General features: G+C 44.7%; 1 protein-coding gene across 1 annotated transcript in view; it reads right to left on the reverse strand.

Annotated features, from left to right (window-relative positions):
• The window catches only part of LOC141252837 (uncharacterized), a 165931-nt gene that overhangs the window by 48455 nt on the left and 96035 nt on the right, over nt 1-21441 (reverse strand). Inside the window, exons 5-8 of the mRNA XM_073670595.1 lie at nt 18426-18449; nt 15469-15570; nt 9233-9365; nt 5034-5125 (exon numbers count right to left, since the gene is read on the reverse strand). Of these exons, the coding sequence (XP_073526696.1) occupies nt 5034-5125; nt 9233-9365; nt 15469-15570; nt 18426-18449 (351 nt within the window). The remainder of the gene's footprint in view (nt 1-5033; nt 5126-9232; nt 9366-15468; nt 15571-18425; nt 18450-21441) is intronic.

Here is a 21441-nt window from a genome sequence, read left to right on the forward strand (position 1 = left end):
TGATCAGCAATGTCTCATTTTTCCAACAAAATTTACAAAACCATTGTTTTTAGGGACCACGTCACATTTGAAGTGACTTTGGGGGCCTAAATGACAGAAAATACCCCAAAGTGACACCATTCTAGAAACTGCACCTCTAAAGGTCCTCAAAACAACATTCAAGAAGTTTATTAACCCTTCAGGTGTTTCACAGGAATTAATGGAATGTGGAAGGAAAAAATGTTACTTTATCCCCAATTTTTTTTACTTTCACAACATTAACAGGAGAAAATGGACCCCAAAATTTGTTGTGCAATTTCTTCTGAGTACACTGATACCCCATATGTGGGAGAAAACTACTCTTTGGGCGCATGGCAGGGCTCAGAAGGGAAGGAGCACTTTTTGACATTTTTTTAATTCAAAAATAGCTGAAATCGAGAGTGGACGCCATGTCGGGTTTGGAGAACCCCTGATGTTCCTAAACAGTGGAAACCCCCACAAGAGACCCCGTTTTGGAAACTAGACCCCTCAAGGAATGTATCTAGTTGTATGGTGAGCACCTTGAACCCCCAGGTGCTTCAAAGAAAAATATTCTTTTAGCCCCAAATTTTGCATTTCCACAAGAGCAACGGAGCAAAATGGACCATACAATTTGTTATTCAATTTCCACTGAGTACACCGATATGCCATATGTGGTCGAAAACTACTTTTGAGGCACAGTACAAGACTCATAAGGGAAGAAGCGCCATATTGGAGTTGAGATTTTGCTGGAATGCTTTGAGGGTTGCATATTACATTGGCAGATCCCCTGAGGTGTCAGAACAGCAGAAACCACCATATGTGACCTCATTTTACAAACAACACCTCTCAATGAATTCATCCAGGTGTACAGTGAGCATGTTGACCCAACATCTGCCTTACAGAATTTTATACCATTTGGCTGTGAAGAAAGAATAATTACATTTTTACCACTAAAATGTTGTTTTAGCCCCAAATTTTTAATTGTTATAAGGGCTAATAGGAAAAATGGACCTCTCCGTTTGTTGTGCAGTTTTTCCTGGTTGCGCCAATACCCTACATGTAATTGGGAACTACTTTTGAGGCACAGTGCAAAACTCAGAAGGGAAGTAACACCATATTATAGTGCAGATTTTACTGTTATGGTTTGCCTGTACCATGACCCACTGGGAGAGTGGACTTTGAGGGGCCTATATATTGTAAACTCACCAAAAGTGATACAATTTTAAAAACTGCACCCCTCAAATACTTTAAAACTGTTGTGGGAAAAAATTTTAACCCTTCAATTGCTGCACAGCTATTAATGCAAAGTGGAATGAAAAAAAAATTAAATTTTACCTCTAAAGTCTTGCTTTAGGCACAAATTTCTCACTTTTGTAAGAAGTAACACCAAAATGTGTACCCCACAGTTTGTGACCCACTTTCCTACGTGTTTGGTGATAGCCCACATGTAGTCAAAAAGTTCTGTTTGGACAAATGGCAGGGCTCAGAGTGGAAGGGGCAATATTTGAATTTTAGAACACAAATTTGGCTGAAAGAGACGGCGGGCACCATTTTGCATTTGCAGGGCCCCTGTGGTGCCTAAACAGCAGAAGCCCCCACAACTGACCCCATTTTGTAAACTACATTCCTCAGGGATTTTATGCAGGGGTATAGTGAGCATTTTGAACCCCCAGTTACAACACAGAATTTGATAACATTAGGTCGTCACATTGAAAAAGTTAATTTTTTTCACAAAATGTTGTTTAGCCCCAAATATCTCACTTTTGCAAGAGGTAACGTCAAAAATTGGACCCCACAATTTGATACCCACTTTATGAGTGCAGTGATACCTCACATGTAGTCAAAGAGTTCATTTTGGACAAACGGCAGGGCTAGGAACGGAATGAGCAATAATTACATTTTGGAACACAAATTGGCTAAAATAGATTGCGTGCACCATGTCACATTTGCAGGGCCCCTAAGGTGCCCAAACAGTAGAGCCCCCCACAACTGACTCCATTTTAGAAACTACACCCCTGAAGGATTTTATCCAGGGATACAGTGAGCATTTTTAACCCAAAGGTACTACACAGAATTTGACAACATTAGGTCATCATATTAAATATGTTGTCATTAGTGTTGAATGCAAGTGCTCGCTACTTGAGTTTTCCTAGGGTGCTCGGGTATGCGCCGAGTATCGCGGGTGCTCGACTGACCTGCTTGAGTCTCCGCCCCGCGTGTTTCGCGACTGTTAGACACCCAACAAAAACCATGCAGGGATTGCCCATGTATGGTAGCAAACCCGCATGTTTTTTGGCTGCCTAACAACCGTGAAACATGCGGGGTGGAGACTCGAGCATGTCACTTGAGCACCCACGATACTCGGTGCATACCCGAGCACCTGATGCAAACTCGAGTAGTGAGCACTTATCCAACCCTAACCCTAACTGCAAAGAATGAAAGAAATAAAAATTATAAAATAATAAAAAAAAAATCTAACTAGGGGGATGACACGGGGGAAGGGTGACATACTAATTTTTGGCTTTTGAGCACTGTGATAGGGTCTATCGCAGTGATCAAAAGGAACCAATAGTAAAAATCCCAGCTGTTGCCAGGTGCCGGACAGCAGATCTTGGTGAGCATGCGCCCGCCATTTTTTTTTCAGGAAGAGGAGGCGGAGGGCTGAGGGACGGAGCAAGAGGGACTGGGTGATGGCGGAAGTACCGGGGGGGTGCTTGGGGACATAATTTTTCTCACTTCTGACATGTATATCATGTCAGAAGAGAGAGAATTGAATTTACTAGCTGGCTCATTTTTTTTTGCGTGTTCGGGGACCGGAGAAACAGGCCCAGATCATGTTCTCCAGGGTCTCAGCTACCCCCCAGTAGATTTTCAGACTCTAGGGGTGCTATACCCCTATTTATGATCGTCATTTTAAAATAGCAATGAGGGAATAAGGCCCCTTAGCAGCTGCCATTTTAATGCGTATCGGTGGTCGTTAAAGAGTCAAACCCACAGGTGCTTCACAGAATTTTAAATATTGGGCTGTGAATAATGTTTTATTTCTACATAAATGTTGCTTTTGCCCCAAATTTTTCATTTTCACAGGGGTAACAAGCAAAAATGTACCACAGAATTTGTTGTGCCATTTCTTCTCAGTATGCTGTGGTCAGAAACTTCTGTCTGGGCACACGGCAGAACTCGGAAGGGAAGGAGCACCACAATTTTTGCTGGAATAGATTGTGGATGCCATGTCGCATTAGGAGAGCCCATGAGATGTCAAAACAGCAGAAACGCCCCACAAGTTACCCCATTTTGAAAATTTCACCTCTCAAGGAACTTATCTAGGGGTGCAGTGAGCAATAAAAACTCACAATGGATTCACAGAATTGTATAATATAGGGCTGTGAAAATTGAAAATTAAATTTTTTCCACTTAAATGTTTTCATCCCAAGTTTTTAATTTTTCAAAACGTGTAATAGAAGAAAATGGACAATATAATTTGTTGCGAAAATTCTGAGTTTGCCGATACCCCATATATGGTCGAAAACTACTTTTCCACCACAGTGCAAAGCTCAGACAAAAAGGTAGAATATCCAGCGATAAAAATAAAAAAATCTTCCTTTATTGAAATTCATGTAAAAAGTCCTGTATTGCGGACAAACACCAACCACCAGACAGACCAGCCCGATCGATGTGTTTCGACTTTATTTAGTCTTAATCATGATCAGTACAAAGCTCAGATGGGAAGGAACACCATTGGTTTGTAGATACCATGTTACATTGGCAGAGCCACTGAGGTGCTAGAAGAGCAGAACCCTCCCAAAAGTGACCCAATTTTACAAACTACACTCCTCAATAAATGTTGATTCCACTGGTCTTTCACAAAATGTTATACTATTGGGAGATGGAGAAAAATAATTAAATGTTTTCACCACGAAAATGTTGTTTTAGCCTCAGATTTTCCATTTTCACAGGAGGTAATGTGTAAAAATAGTTCCATAGTTTGTTACACAATTTCTCCTGAGCATGGCAATACCCCATATTTGACTATACAGTACTGTTTGGCCACACGGCAGGGCTCGGGGTTTTCCTAGAATATTTTGCAGGCTCCATTTGCAGAGCCCCTAAGCGACAGAACAGCTGAAACCCCCCTCAAGTGAAGTTTTTGTCACTTTTTTTTCTTTTTTTTATGGTATTCACTATAGGGCTTAAATAGTGTGACAGTTTTATAGATTAGATTGTTCCGGATATTTTGTACTTATTTTGTTTATTTTTGTTTTTACATAAATATGCATATTTTTGAGGTTAATATTATTTCACAATTTTATTATCCTTATTTCCTGTGGTTTTTTTTTTATATATATATTTTTTATTTTTTGTTACTTAGTTTCTCTATAGGACTTTAACTTTTATTTCCCTGATCACCGCACTAATGCATTGCAATACACATGCATGGAAATTCTTTATAGCTGTCATTTTGAAAATGGCAAAATGCCGTTTAGACCCTGCTTATAGTAGAGCCTAACAAGCCACCGTACTTGGCAGACCCATAGGTCATTACTTGACCTCTGGCTGCCATGACAACTGATAGCTTTGATGGGGTGCCGATGGGGTGAGAGAGGGAGCCCCATCCTTCTAACAACACTCTAAGTGGAGCAATTGCTATTGATCGTAGAATTTAGAGCGTTAAAGAACCAGCATGGTGCTGCCACCAGCCCTGGCTTTTATAGGAGGAGCTCGGCTATCAGTTAAACCGAGATTGTGCGGGCATATCTCCTGTGCCTGCATAATCTCCATGATGTACTGGTACGTCCATTGATGGGAAGTACTCGCAAACTATAACGTATTGTCACAAAGAGGTTAAAGGGTTATTCTTTTCTTCTTTCCTCCATTCTTGTTTCTACCAGCACTTTGTAATTTTAACTATTTAAATAGTTGAGACAACCCCTTTAAGAACAGGTACTAGAACTTTGATAGCAGGATGGTGGTAATTTTTTGAAGTGAAAAGGAAGGAGGATACTTTCTTAATGTTAGTAACTCTTAATACTTACACTGTATACGATTGTTGTTGTAGTAGTGGTAGCTGTGGTCGTGGTAGAAGTGGCTGTACTCATCACCTGTGTACTTGGAGCTGTACTGTTATCTAGGGTGCAATAAGATTAATAATGAGTAATATGAGAAATGTAACCATTTACAATAAGTTCATCTCTATTTTATTGTCTTGATTCCCCTGAAGGCTGCCCGTTTTTTATCGAAACATTCCTGGGGACACAATTGTTAAATTTCAATTATCGGCAGCCCTGAAGTGTAAGGGGCAGTGTCTGCAGAACCTACCTTGCACTGAGTGTAATAGTAAAATATAGTTCTCAGAATATGAAGAGAGGTCACTAAGATGCCAGTATGATGTTTACAGCACTATAGGTCTTTCTGGGCTTTAAGAGCATCTGTCACCACTAGTGATGAGCGAACGTGTTCGGATAAGGGGTTAACCGAGCATGCTCAAATCCTAACCGAGTATCTTCGGCATCCTCGTATAGTATGTTCGAGTCCCTGCGTCTGCATGATTTGCGGCTGTTAGACAGCCTCCACACATGCAGGGATTGCCTGTTTGTTAGGGAATCCGCACATGTGTTGATGCTGTCTGACAGCCATAAATCATGCAGAGCAGGGACTCGAATACAATATACGAGCATGCCGAAGATACTCGGTTAGGACTCGAGCATGCTCAGTTAACCCTTTATGCGTTCGCTTATCACTTGTCACCACTCATTACATGTCTCTAAAGGCTTGTATTGGCTATAAAATAACTCTTGAGCACTTTTTTTGTGTAGTTCCATTCCTGTCTTATTGCTGCTGAATATTTATGAATATATTGACTTTGATTGTGTTACCAATCCTCTTGTCAATGAGATGGGAACAGAACAACACAGCAAAATGCTCAAGAGTTTATTTTCAAGACGGAATACCAGTATTAACTAAAAGCTTATTTGTCAATTCAGAATAATCTGTCGTATGTGTGTACATGAAAAATAACATTATTTATCGCCATTACATGACTTGAATTCAGCTTTTTTTCACCAGTTTTCCCGTCTTCAGGCTTTATCTCTAATTTCCACTTGTCTCTGAGCTAGTGGTCAAGGCTAGCTGTTATGATATCTCCTATACACAAAATGCAGAAACAGAAGGATTTCTGCTTTTTCCTCAGTTGAGGACAAACTGAAAAGCAGCAGCAGCAGTATAGAAGATATCATACAACAACATTGAGCACTCTGGGATAAGCGACAATCAGTAACAATCTGTCTGTTTTCTTGCTCTCCTCCTCTCTCCTCCCCCTTTCCCTCTCCATACATTTTAATATGCTGTGTAACATCACTGTGCTGGTAGTCCATCTTATTTTGAAGAAGATGAATTTGAGTGTTTTTTCAGAGTGAATAGTGAATTGAGGAGACAGACGGCAGGACAAGAAGTGGCTCATAAGTGGAGAAAAAGAATATTTCTCTGATAAGTTATATTACAAAGTTTATTATATATATATTTGTATTACTGATTTATGCAAAGTTTGTTAAAAACAGTGACAATTTTATGCTAAATTTGGTACTTTGCCATATTATTAAACAGTCAAGTGTATCTACACTTTCTATAGTTAAAAAAAAAGAAAGAAAAAACCTGGAAGTCTGAATTGAAGCGTAAATTGATGTGCATGCAAAATGTAAATGCCTGTTCACACAAGGCCACTAGACAGAGAAAAATCAATAACAAGCAAAATACCCAAATAACTGGAAGTAAATGGATAGATCACACAGTGCAAAAATAATAATAATTAATAAAGGGTATTTAGTTAATACAATTTTGATCAAAATAATGTAAAAGCTATACCGCCACGTCAAGGCAACCCTTATGGGACAGTCCTAACTCTAATATTAAAAACTTTACCATTTGTCAAGTGACGTACATATGGATAAGGGCAGAGAGACTGAATCCCTAGTATAAGCATAAACCTGAGGCAGGATGAACCTTTCAGCTCAGACAGAGGGCGGCCACACCCTTTTATATGCACTGAAGCACACTGAACTACAAAGAAAAAACCTGGAAGTCTGAACTGAAACGTAAATTGATGTGCATGCAAAATGTAAATGCATGTTCACACAAGCCCACTAGACAGAGAAAAAAAAAACAAGCAAAATACCCAAATAACTGGAAGTAAATGGAAAGATTGCACAGTGCAAAAATAATAATAAATAATAAAGGTTTTTTCTTTGTAGTTCAGTGTGCTTCAGTGCATATAAAAGGGTGTGGCCGCCCTCTGTCTGAGCTGAAAGGTTCATTCTGCCTCAGGTTTATGCTTATACTAGGGATTCAGTCTCTCTGCCCTTATCCATATGTACAGTACGGACCAAAAGTTTGGACACACCTTCTCATTTAAAGATTTTTCTGTATTTTCATGACTATGAAAATTGTACATTCAAACTGAAGGCATCAAAACTATGAATTAACACATGTGGAATTAAATACTTAACAAAAAAGTGTGAAACAACTGAAAATATGTCTAATATTCTAGGTTCTTCAAAGTAGCCACCTTTTGCTTTGATGACTGCTTTGCACACTCTTGGCATTCTCTTGATGAGCTTCAAGAGGTACATATAAATATTCACCCCCTCTCCAAGCCCATGGGAGTGGAGAGTGGTGAATATTCATGCCCTTTAATAGCAGGCACACAAGATCGCCCGGAAGCAGCAGGAGCCGCGCTGCGGCTACGCTGTGTGCCGGCTATTAAGGAGAATGAAGTCACTGCTCCCCACGCACACAGTCCCTGCGTGGGGAGCAGTGACTTTTCCTGCAGCTGATCTCACCTTCTGAGCCGCGCATGGCAGTGACGCCATGCGTAGCTCACATGGCGAGATCAGTGCGGGCAGACAGGACGGAGTGCTGGAGGAGAGAGAAGGAAGGTGAGTAGGAGTGTTTATTTTTTTATTGGAAGCATGATGGGGATAAGGGGGGCCATGCATACCAGGATAAGGATGTGGGGGCCATGCATACCAGGATAAGGATGAGGGGGCCATGCATACCAGGATAAGGATGAGGGGGCCATGCATACCAGAATAAGGATGAGGGGGCCATGCATACCAGGATAAGGATGAGGGGGCCATGCATACCAGGATAAGGATGAGGGGGCCATGAATACCAGGATAAGGATGAGGGGGCCATGCATACCAGGATAAGGATCAGAGGCCATACATACCAGGATAAGGATGAGGGGGCCATGCATACCAGGATAAGGATGAGGGGGCCATGCATACCAGGATAAGGATGAGGGGGCCATGCATACCAGGATAAGGATGAGGGAGCCATGCATACCAGGATAAGGATGAGGGGGCCATGCATACCAAGATAAGGATGAGGGGGCCATGCATACCAAGATAAGTATGAGGGGGCCATGCATACCAGGATAAGGATGAGGGGTCATGCATACCAGGATAAGGATGAAGGGGCCATGCATACCAGGATAGGGATGAGGGGCCATGCATACCAGGATAAGGTTGAGGGGTGCCATTCACACCAGGATAAGGATGTGGGGGCCATGCATACCAGGATAAGGATGAGGGGGTCATGCATACCAGGATAAGGATGAGGGGGGCATGCATACCAGGATAGGGATGAGGGATGCCATACATGCCAGGTTAGGGATGAGGGGTTCCATGTATACCAGGATGGGGATTGCTGTGCAATGCATACCAGGATAAGGATGAAGGATGCCATGCATACCAGGATAAGGATGAGGGGTGCCTTGCATATCAGGATGGAGGGGTGCCATGCATGCCAGGATAAGGATGAGGGGTGGCTTGCATATCAGGATGGAGGGGTCCCATGCATACCAGGATGGGGATGGGGCCACGTATAATAGGAAGGGGGGCATATATACCAGCATGGGGGATATTAACAGAATTGGGGGACATTACCCCTATACCAGTGTCAGCAGCAGACTCCCTCCCCCTTAACAGTGCATCATGACCACATGTGTTGCTTACATTTTTTTCTTTTTTCCTCCTCTAAAACCTAGGTGGGTCTTATGGTCCGGTGGGTTTTATAGTCCGAAAAATACGGTAACTATGGGGCTTTGCTAAAATAAATACAATCAGCTCTAGTTGTAGGAAATTCTCTTTGGCTCCCATTTCTATTAAGCTTTTGTCTGCGGTTTTACATATACATGATTATATTTGTACTATATATGGTTCTAGAGTTGCTTTCATACCACTGTAAGGTGTGCATCCTGATGAATTGCAGCAGCGTATAGTGCATCCATTTTGTACTGAATTATTACACAGGTGATGATAGCAATGTGGATCACACATAGACTCATAAGCTGAACTGTTGTACTGAAACATCTGAAATATGAAGAAAAACATAGTTCTTATCATTTGTAATAAAGTGACTGTATCCCACCGTCAGCTATCAATTGATGCCAGATGGAAAAGATAGAATTGAAATAATAGCCCCATCTGTAGTTTTCCAAATACAATGTTATAGATCTTTTTAGAACGTTAAAAATTGTGAAGATTTCAATAATAATAATAGTAATAATAATGAGAATAATTAGTAATGCGTACATTAGTGATTTACGTTCAACAGCTAGCCCTGCAGCATAAAAACAACTATGTTGCACAAAGCTAAGGAAAATAATGAAAATGGATAAAAATTACTTTTTTGTTATAGTGGCAATGTGGCATTCCAGGGGTCCAGTTGCCACAGTGGCATTGCCTCCCTCACAAGAGGTGATGCCATGCCTGGAAGCAAGCAGGAGTCCCCTAGTCAGGTATACTAGCATGCAACACTTTCCTGGCTCCAGACCAGCAAGGGGAGCTCCTCCCCTTAGCAACTGGAATCTGGGGGCGGGGTTAGTTAGAGTTAGTGAGAGGAGTTGAAGACAGGACAGCGAAGAGGAAAGACCTGGGGAGTGGAGCTGCACGGCAGCTCACCCCAGAGAGGAGCGTAGAAGAACCAGACACCAGAGTCCGAGCTTATGGGGCACTGAAGGCCCAGCAGCAGAAACCGGAGGGCAGAAGACTGCAGGTCTCCTGGCCCCATCAGACGCCTGGAGACTCAGCAGCACCATAGGGCCCAGCACCGCCACGTGAGAGCGACACTCCAGGAAGGCCCAAGCTGCCTGCCATACGGGTGAGCACAAAGACGTTTTACTCAGGGACAAGGGCCACAGCACAGCTATAAGCAGCAGAGCCAAAGAGATTAGCAGAAAAGGGAAGGCCTACAACTTCTCCTGGAGAGGTGGATTCCCAACTTGCTTCCAGGCCGCCCGGACCTTCACTACCAGCTAGTATCCGTGCCCCGGGCTGCCTCACCACCGCAAGTAAAGATAAGAGGAAACCGCCATTAAGTTGTGGACTGGTTATTATCTGCACCATCCCCTGCACTACACTGCACAGCAACATCTATAACATCACCATTTCCTGCCCTGGAGCTAAGCTCTGCCTGTGGAGAGCTGAACCAACTCTGCTGCGTCATCATCAGCTCCAGAGGATCTGCACTGCAGCGGCGGCCCCATATAGCCGCATACCACAGGTGGCGTCACGAACATTAAACTATAAAAACTATAATCCCCTTTTATTAACCGCCCTGGGTCACAGACCGGGTCACTGTCACTGTGACATCCTGTGCACCGACCGGCCCGGCACCGAGTACCCCACGGTCCAGGGGGCTCGTCAGCATTATGCATTGAGCACTCAGACATGTACTTGTCTCTATTTTATATAAGCCCAGAAAGCCTCTTTATGGGGCTGTTTAAGTTTAAAAGTACATTACTTTTTTATGGTGACCTCACACTCCTGTTCACTTGAATAGCCTGCCTGCAATGGCACACAGCATCTGTGGACAAGAGTGTTGCTATTGTAAAGGGGTTGTCCGGTGCTTTTTTTAAGTTGCCCAAAGTATTCAGCATGTGGGCATAAGTATCTTTGTAAATACCTTGTGTTGCAGATAATGCCTGTGAGCGGCGCTATCACTGGCCGCTCACAGGCATCACGTGACCCCGCGCTGCAGCCAGTGTTGACATCTGCTGACGTCACGACAAGTCCATGTTGCAGCCGAGGGTCCCTCTTCCGCATTCCACCGGTGGCTTCCGGGTTGTGGGCGGGGTTACCCCGCGCATCACACCCGGCATCCACCGCGCGCTCTGCCTCTCCCCATTCATTGGGAAAGCGCGCGGTGGATGCTGGGTGTGATGCGGGGAATAACCCCGCCCACAACCCAGCAGCCACCGCGGGGACTCCAGCGCTCAGTCACGCCTCACTTGTCATGCCGTCAGTGCGGGGTCACGTGATAGCCACCGATAGCGCCGCTCACAGGCATTATCAGCAACATAAGGAATTTAGAAATTTACTTATGGCCACGTGCTGAATACATTGACCAATTTAAAAAAAGTAACTTCTTTAACAAGCAAGCAGACATATTTTTCAAATGACCCCTTCAATATACTTTTATAGCATTAGCAAAATCTTTCTGCGCCTTTCTGTAAAATGTAAAACTCCGACTCACCCCTGACTCCCACAAGTTAACAATTCTTCATTTTTGCATATGAAAGGGGTAATCGTGGACTTTGCTTATTGTTATGGGGTTAACAACTTACATTCAGGTAGTTGATAACTACCTGCCAGTTCTACTTGGCGATTATCTCTGTCAGCTCAGATCAGACATGAATCACTCCTGTGGACAATTCTGCTGCTTCATTAACCCACACATCGACAGAGCAGCTTTTCCTCTTCTGGTCTGCTTTGTCGAAGGGGCGTCAGTGCCGACGTCATGCTGACTGATTGCCAATTCCACACAGTTAGGCAGCGGAGTGCTTTCTGTAAATCAGCATGACAGGTTGATAGTAGCAGCTGAATGGCTGCTCACCATATCTCCACCACCTGGGTGGGATTCACTGGATAAATTGAGAGCTGTTTGTCTCACCCATGCTGGATGAATGGAGGTTGCAGGTCTCCTGGATTGAATGCCTTTGCTAAAGGACATGGAAGCTGGACTCTAAGCCAGGTGGGGTAACCAGCACTATTGTATGGAGTTTTTACTTTTTGTTTACTACAAAGGCTGTATTTAAGTTTTTTGGAGACGTGGTTTATGAGGATTGCAATAAACCAGCCAGACTTTAAATATAAACGGTTCCTGTGTCTACCTGTTTAAGAAGCCAAGTGAGCCGACTTACCACAGTATATACATATTTGAATGGTAATCCTTGACAAATATTAAAAAATCAAGAGAAAAAATAGCAGTATGCAAAAAAAAAAATTATGGATCAAACTAAATTAGTAATGAAACATAATATATCTTTTAAGATTCATGCCAAATGTGTAGAGATTTCAAATCCAATATGCCTCCAAGGTCAGTAAAAGATGCTGAAAGTCTCCAGCCCTTTTAGGCTTCTTCATATCAATGGCTAACACTGAAAAGAGTTTAGTATATAGAAAATGACTTAGAATCACTGGAATTAGAGAAGGTTTTAGTGGGAGAGGTGAATTTGCACATTTCACATGGATTCTTAGTTAGCAAGTATCTGCGTCACGGGTGTGTCAGAGGTGACAGACAGTCGTCCTGTAGTGGTTTGCCGGAGATCTCCACGTTTGGCAATGCAGACAGCTGCCTAGATAGGAGGTTGTCTTTAGGACCCAGCGACTACCTCCCTCTGGTCTGGGTCTATATATACCTGATCTCTCCAGGTGGGCGTCACTGGTTATACTCATTTCTACTTGGAACTTGGCTGAAGCAGTATCATGTCTTTTCTGGAGTCTTGAGGCCGTGTGCCCTGTTGGAGTTTCTTCTAAAGCTAAGTTATTATTCCCCTGTGTTGTCTCCCTCTTTTGTCTTTAGAGTGCTAGCGGAGGTTGACTAGTGCTCATCTCCTTCCACCCCCAGCTATAGCCTTACGCCAGGGATAGCAGGGAGAGGCATGTGATCGGCGATAGCTGCGGAGGCTGTATATCGACTTTTTGGTGGCCAGGGTTGCATCGGGATGTAATTAAAACGTAGCTGCTTGTAGTATTTGTGCACGTTCTAAGGTTTCGCACACCCGTCCGTCTGGTACTCGTCTTCCGCTACCTATCCTTATCAGGCCATGGACACACTTGTCCATGGATTTTATTACTGACCTACCGGTTTCTGCAGGCAAAACGGTGGTTTTGGAAGTAGTAGATAGGTTCAGTAAAATGGTTCACTTCGTCACTTTACCTGCACTTCCCAATGCTAAGACACTTGCCCAGATTTTCATAAATGAGATTGTGAAGCTTCATGGGGTTCCCTCCGATGTGGTGTCTCACCAGGGGACTCAGTTTGTTTCCAAGTTCTGGAAGGCATTCTGTTCTCGACTGGGGGTGCAACTGTCCTTTTCCTCTGCCTTCCACCCTCAGTTAAATGGTCAGACCGAATGTGTCAATCTGAACTTGGAGATATGCCTCAGGTGTTTCGTCTCCGAAAATCAGGAGGATTGGGCATCCTACTTACCGCTGGCAGAATTTGCCATCTATAATCATCATCAAGAATCCACTGGCAGGTCACCGTTCTTTGGTGCATACGGATATCATCCACAGTTTGGTACCTTCAGTGGGGGTGGAGCTTCAGGAGTTCCTGGGGAGGAATGGTTTGCTTTGTCGCTCTCCTCGGTATGGCAGGGTGTTCTGTGTAATTTAAAGACCATGGGTGACAGGTATAAATATATGGTTGACAGAAAACACTTGCCAAGTCCGGACCTGAATGTGAATGACTTTGTGTGGTTGTCTACCAAGAATTTAAGATTGAAAGTTCCTTCTTGGAAGCTGGGACCTAGGTTTATTGGTCCCTACAAAATTACTGCCGTCATTAACCCAGCAGTGTTTCGTCTTGAACTTCCTTGTGCCCTTAAGGTCCATAATGTGTTTCACAGGTCCTTACTCAAAAGGTAGTAGAACTGCTTGAGCCTTCACCTCAACCACTGCCCCCAGTAATGGTTGATGGTAACCTGGAGTTCGAGATTTTGAGGATTGTAGATTCTCGTCTCAAACGTCGTTCTCTACAATACTTGGTGCACTGGAAAGGCTATGGTCCAGAGGAGAGGATGTATGTTTCAGCATCAGAGGTAAACGCTCCCAGATTGGTTTGCTCTTTTCATACCTCTTTTCCTGAGAAACCCCGTCCTGAGTGTCCGGAGGCCACTCGTAGAGGAGGGGGTACTGTCACGGGTGTGTCAGAGGTGACAGACAGTCACCCTGCAGTGGTTTGCAGGAGATCTCCACGTGTTTGGCAATGCAGACAGCTGCCTAGATAGGAGGTTGTCTTTAGAACCCAGCGACTACCTCCCTCTGGCCTGGGTGTATATATACCTGATCTCTCCAGGTGGGCGTCGCCGGTTATACTCATTTCTACTTGGAACTTTGCTGAAGCAGCATCACGTCCTCTCTGGAGTCTTGAGGCCGTGTGCCCTGTTGGAGTTTCTTCTAAAGCTAAGTTGTTGTTCCCCTGTCTTGTCTTCCCCTTTTGTTTTTATAGTGCTAGGGGAGGTTGACTAGTGCTCATCTCCTTCCACCCCCAGCTATAGCCTTACGCCAGGGATAGCAGGGTGAGGCATGTGATCGGCGACAGCTGTGGAGGCTGTATAGGGACGTTAGGGGGAGTCAGGGTGATGCTAGTCCAGATTAGGAGGTCACCTCTTCCCCCTTTCCCTAGTGTCTGGGCTCCCTTTCCCTTTCTCCTCTGTGTTGTACTCACACCTGGCGTGACAATCTGCCTGTAAGTTTTTAGCCCCTTAGCAGAAAATAAGCAAAGTCCCAGGTAACCTCTTTAACTACATTTACTAGTGTGGTACATAGCTGTAGTAAGATTTGCTTTCAGAAAATATAGTGTAACAAATGTATTGAATGGTCACTGGTCATTCTAATACATGTATTTCACCAACAATATTCGAAAGTAATTGGATAAGAATCAAAACATATAAAATTCTTCTCATAGTTGTACATATCTGATGAGAACATATCTATGTGTGTATCTTATCTCTCATCAAACAAGATAATATGTATGGCCATACACATAAGGAAATCAGATGGTTAGCTGACTTTCCTCTAATGTGTTTTAGGCCTTAAGTTCTAGTAGTATGTGTATGGAAAGGTTTTATGTCGACTATCGGATAGTTTACGATCTTTTTAACCCCTTAACACCGGGTGCCAATTTCTAGTTTTGTGTTTTTGTTTTTTCTTCCCCTAACTTTTTTATTTTTCTGCCCACGTAGACATATGAGAGCTTGATTTTTGTGGGAAGAGTTGTACTTTTGAATGACACCATTGATTTTATCACAAAGTATACTGGAAAATGGGGGGAAACAAATCCAAAAGGGGAGAAATTCTGAAAAAAATGCAATTCTGACATTGTTTTTTGTGCTAATAACCGATGGCTTTTGGATTTTCAATATTTGACGTTTTTTCACCTAAGCTTTTAGAAAATGAGGTCACTTACCGCACAGTAAGTAGGGCATGTTGAATTGGCATACATTCCAGGTAGTGATTCATTTCTATAACAGTGCTCTCCAATGCAGTTATACAAGTGACAGGGTACTTTCTATGGTACATCGATAAATAAGATTAGTTAGCAAGTGTTATAAAAACAGAATACGTGACAATTTTCCATACCTCTTCAGTAAACATAAGTATTTCTAAAAATGAATATTTTTCTGGCCTTTCTATGAAGATTTATTAAAATCTCAATATGAAAAATGAGAGTACACACAATTCTTTGGCTGGCAGACTCAGTGTTCTCCATGAATGGCTATGTGAATGAAATGCTCATTTGTGGTTATCTTTTATATTATGGTATACTGCAGCAGTCCCCAACCTTTCTTACCTTGAAAGCTAAATTGAACTCTGAGAGATGGCCTCGAGCCATCTCCAGTGCCCCACTCACCAGTAGTGACACTCACAGCCCACCATTACCAGTATAGGTTGTTTAATTACATCCAAGGGTTCCCACCTTACCATTATTCGGTATTCTTGTATCAAGTATACCCTCCACACTATTGCATCAAGTTTCAAACTCCCCTCTACTCTCTAACTAACAATAACATCCTATCTGCAAATACATTGACTTGAAAAAGTATTCATGCCCCGCAAACTTTTCCCACGTTTTTTCCACGTTACCCACACAAACTTAAATGTATTTTATTGGAATTTTATGCGATATACCAACACAAAGTAGCAAGTATTTGTGAAGTGTAAAGAAAATGATACATGGTTTTCTACATAGTTTAAAAATATAAATCTGAAAATTGTGACTTGTATATGTATTTAGCTCCCTGTAGTCTGATAGCCCTAAATAACATCCTGAGTGACTAATTGCCTCCAGAAGCCACATAATTAGTACACTAAGTCCACCTTTGTGTAACTTATTCTCATTATACCTACAGCTGTTCTGTGAAGGCCTCAGAGGTTTGTTTGTGAACATTAGGGATCAAACAGCATCATGAAAACCAAGGAACACACTAGATGGGTCAGAGATAAAAATGTGGAGAAGAGTAATGCAGGTTATAAAAAAAAAATAGACCAAGCTTTGAACATCTCACGGAGCACTGTTCAATCCATAATCCAAAAATGGAAAAAGTATGGCACAACTGCAAGCCTACCAAGACATGGCCATCCACCTAAACTGACATCCCAAGCAAGGAGCACACTAATCAGAGAAGCAGCCAAGAGGCCCATGTTCACTCTCGAGGAGCTGAAGAGATCCACAGCTCAGATGGCAGAATCTGTTCACAGGACAACTATTAGTTATATACTCCAAAAATCTGACCTTTATGGAAGAGTGGCAAAAAGAAAGCCATTTTTGAAAGCAGGCCATAAGAAGTCCCGTTTGCAGTTTGCAAAAAGTCATGTAGGGGACACAGCTAGCACGTGGAAGAAGGTGCCCTGGTCAGATGAGACCAAAGTAGAACTTTTTGGGCTAAATGCAAAACACTATGTGTGGTAGAAAACTAACACGTCAGATCACCCTGAAAACATCCCCACCTTCAAACATGGTGGTGGCATCATCAGGTTGTGGGGATACGTTTCTTCAGCAGGGACAGAGATGCTGGCCAGAAGTGATAGATGATAGATGGATGGAGCTAAGTACAGGACAATCATGGAGGAAAAAGTGTTAGAGGCTGCAAAAGACTTGAAACTGGGAAGTAGGTTCACCTTCAAGCAGGACAACGACCCTAAACATACTGCCAGAGTTACAATGGAATGGTTTAGATCAAAGAATATTCATGTGTGTGAATGACCCAGTCACAGTCCAGACCTAAATCCCATTGAGAATCTGTGGCCAGACATGAAAATTGCTGTACTCAGACGCTCTCCATCTAATCTCACTGAGCTAAAGCTAGTCTGCAAAGAAGAATTAGAAAAAATGTCAGCCTGTAGATGTGCAAAGCTGGTAGAGACATACCCCAAAAGTAGCAGTAATTGCAGCAAAAAGTGGTTCTATAAAGTATTGACTCAAGGGGGCTGAATACAAATGCACGTCACAATTTTCAGATTTATATTTTTAAAATACGCAGAAAACCATGCATCATTTTCTTTACAAATACTTGCTACTTTGTGTTGTTATATCACATAAAATCACAATAATATACATTTAAGTTTGTGGGTGTATCATGAAAAATTATGGACATGTTCACGAGGTATGGATACTTTTTCAAGGCACTGTATATGCATATCCAGTTGTGAGCAACACTTTTTGAGCTTGCGGACCATATGTGGTTTCCAAGCCAGGTTTGGGGATCCCTAGTATACCACATTCCAGTAAATTAATATCATGGCATATGTAATATAGGAAATACAAGCCACACTTTCTAACCTTCCTAAATTGAATCCACAGATAATACGAGAGTAGGCAGGTTTCCCACAAACTATCATGAGTTGTCGGCCACTGAACATTTCTGACGAATGTATGGCCACCTTGTGCTAATGGCTCAGCATAGAAAGAACATAATACCGTAATAATCATTACAACACATTTCTCGCTTATAATGTACACTCTAGGCCAAAGGTCTCAAACACGCGGCCTGCGGGCCGCATGCGGCCCCTGAGGCTGCTTTATGCGGCCTTCAGACACAGACCCCTTGACGATCCGACCAGGTCCAGGAGGAGCCACCGACAGCAGCGCTGCATTGCCGCGCAGAGACCGGCTCGCTGTACAGCATTTCCAGTGCCAGCCACCGGCCTATCAGAAGCCAGCAGCTGATATCGGCGCACTTGATACTATACTGTTTCACTTGATTAATTTTTTTCAGGAGATATTCCACATTATGTACTTAAACTTCATGGGTGCCAATAACGATGAGCAGGACTGTAGTAGTCCCAATTTTTGAGGTTCAATTAAAAAGCGTACAGAAGTATTCCAGCAGCTATATCTGAAGCTCTAACAGGTGGTGTACTTACTGTTAACATGGCATCAGTGGATTCCTGATAGGGGAGATAAAGAAACATTACTGTTACAGGGAGTTCTGAAAGTCTAAAAAGAATATTATAACCTATTACAATTATTACTACATCTAACACTTCTGCATGAGTAGTCATGAAGTTAATTTCATCTAGACACTACAAGCAGAATCATTATTACTAGTGATGAGCGAGTATGTGTGGCACCCCAGGGGTCTGGTTTCCACAGTAACAGCAATGTTATGTCTGAGAGCAGGTGGGAGGTCTCTTGGTCAGGGATCCTATGCATGCCACACCTCCTGCCCAGTCCTGGGAGGGGAAGAACTTCCCCTATATAAACCTAGGGCTGAGGCAGGGTTAGTGAGTAGAGAAGAAGTAGAGACAGAGAAGAGAAGCAGATATAGGAAAAGAACATCAGGAACTCTGTGGGAGCAGTGCTATAAGGAGTCAGGGGCTGGCAGCTGCAGAGCTCACCCTGACTGAGAAGCTATCACCGGACCCGGAGTCCGAGGCTGTGGGGACTAATCTTTACCCAGCAGCAGAAACCGCCCGGCAGGGGATTTTAGGTCCTCTGGCCAAGAAACCCGAAGGCACGGTCACACGCGTGGGACCAGCACCGCCGTCGTGGAGCGGACGCCACAAGAAGGCCCCGAGTCACCGGCCATACGGGTGAGCACCACACGGTACACTCAGGGACGTGGGCTACTTTTACCCGCCTCTAGCAAGGTAGCCAGAAGAGTACAATTAGTTGGGGAGGCCTACAACTCCGCCTGGCCAGGGGAAATCCCATCTGCTCAAAGACTGACCAGGCCCCGATCGCTAGCCACTACTCCGGGAGGGTCTATCTTTATCACCAGTAAAGACCCTGAACTACACCGCATCGTCTCTGAGTGATTCCTGCTTTCCCCATCAGCCACGTCGGCTGCCCTGAGGCCATACCCCTCCCGTTGGGGGTGATACTATCACGCTGCACAATCCTACCACCGGCCTCAGCGGTCTGCCCTGCAGCGGCAGCTCCTTCGCTGCATTCAACGGGTGGCGTAGTCGTCCAACATCTACCGCTAATACATCGCCGCTCAGTTTGACTCCCTGGGCACGGACCGGGTCACCGCCACGAGACTACAACCCTCAACAGATCCGGCTCCGGGTAAGCTCCCGTGCGCACGATGCCGCGCGACGAAGGCCCAGGGGCGCGTCAACTTTTGGCGTAGTCGGCAGGATTTCGTGCCCGCAACCACCGGGTACTGCGTGCCTGAAAAAGACTGTTCAAACTTACCAGTGGTGAAGATTCCCGCCATCCGTGGAGGTTTCCCGCCATCCGGCGCCATCTTCTACCTTCTTCCCGCCATCCGCAAAGTTTTCCCGCCATCCGGCGCCATCTTCTGCCTTCTTCCCGCCATCCGTGGAGTTTTCCCGCCGTTGGACGCCATCTTGAAGACGCCGCGCGGGAAGAAGAGGGGCGTGGACTCTGAAAGCGCGCGAGAACCGAAGCCCCGCCTCACGTCCGGACGTTGCGTAAGGTCCTGGAAGGAGTCCAGCAGACGCCGACGTCACAGGAGCGCGACGGAAGGTCCTCAACCCTGACGATCCACTGCGGAGCCGCGGCCTACGGAAGAGGATCATCGCAAGGTAGGCCACGGTCCACTAGGGGGGAGGAAGATGTCGGATACGGAGGAGAGCTTCACTGTCTCAACCCCCGCCAGCGTCACCGCTGCTGCAGTCATGCCTTTCACCATGCCCTATATCCCGGGAGCGGCCTGGCTACCCCAGTACTCAGGGGAGTCACATACCCTGCATGACTTTAGAGAAAAGCTGGATAGCCTCTTCCAGGTGTATCCCCTCACAGAAGAGCAAAAAGTGAGCATCCTGGTGGCCCAATTAACCGGGGCAGCCCAAAGGGAGGTAAAGTCCTGGCCACCTGGGGGGAGGACTGTTGCAGGGATACTAACCCGGCTGAGGGACACCTTTGATACCCGCACCTCAGCCGAGATCAAGCTTAGATTCTACGGGTGCAAGCAGCGAGCACACGAGAGTATAAGGGACTATGCCCTGAACCTACAAGAGGCCCTGAGAGCCATTAAGCAGACCGACCCTGACGGCGTGGGAGACGAGGACAGGCTGTTGACTGAACAATTTATAGAGGGTTTATATTGCAATGCCCACTGAACCCAGTTGCGGGCAATGGCCTTACAGGACCCTCATCTGGGATTTGCACAGTTCAAGGACAGAGCCATCCGGGTGCTCCGAGAACCGGCACCAGGTGGCGTTGTGACCCACAGACGCCCCACTACCACTTACCACCAGGAGGCGGCGCCCTTGTCGGCAGGGCCTGTGGGAGCTGATGCGCAGGCTTTGAACAATGACCCGGCTCCAGACCTGCACCATCAGGTCCAAGAGCTAGCTAAAAGCGTTGCCGCGCTAACCCGAACTGTGCAGTCTTTACAGGTTTCCACTCCAGGGAAGATCCAGCTGGCATCCGGACCGGAGGACATCCCGTGGCGTCGACTAAGGAGGACCCCGCCGGCCAGAGGAAGACCCAGCGACCGATACAACGAGGACGGACAACCCATCTGCCGCCGCTGCAATCAACCCGGACATATGGCAAGGTACTGTCCTTTAAACCGGCACAACCTGGGGTAGAGGGCCAAACCCCAGGAAAAAGATCATCAGGCCCATCGAACTGGCGCGACAAATATGTGGGAGGACGTCCAGTCTTGCCTGTGGTACTGGATGGCATCCCTATGAGTGCCCTACTGGACACCGGGTCACAGGTTACCACTATCCCGTACGTGCTCTTCAAGCAGTACTGGAATGACTCGGATATCACCCGCTACCCTGACGACGATTTGAGTATCATCGCCAGCAATGGTCAGCCCGTGCCACAGATTGGATTTAAAGAGGTGACCATTAAAATCGGTAGAGTTGAACTGGCGGCACAGGGACTGATCATTGTAGACATTGACAAGCACGAGAGTCACCCAAAGATAACTCTAGGAACTAATGTAATTGAAAATTG

The sequence above is a fragment of the Phyllobates terribilis genome, unplaced genomic scaffold (genome assembly GCF_046119375.1).
Source record: "Phyllobates terribilis strain yellow unplaced genomic scaffold, ASM4611937v1 Scaffold_2__4_contigs__length_985480577, whole genome shotgun sequence".
NCBI classification, from domain to species: Eukaryota; Metazoa; Chordata; class Amphibia; order Anura; family Dendrobatidae; genus Phyllobates; species Phyllobates terribilis.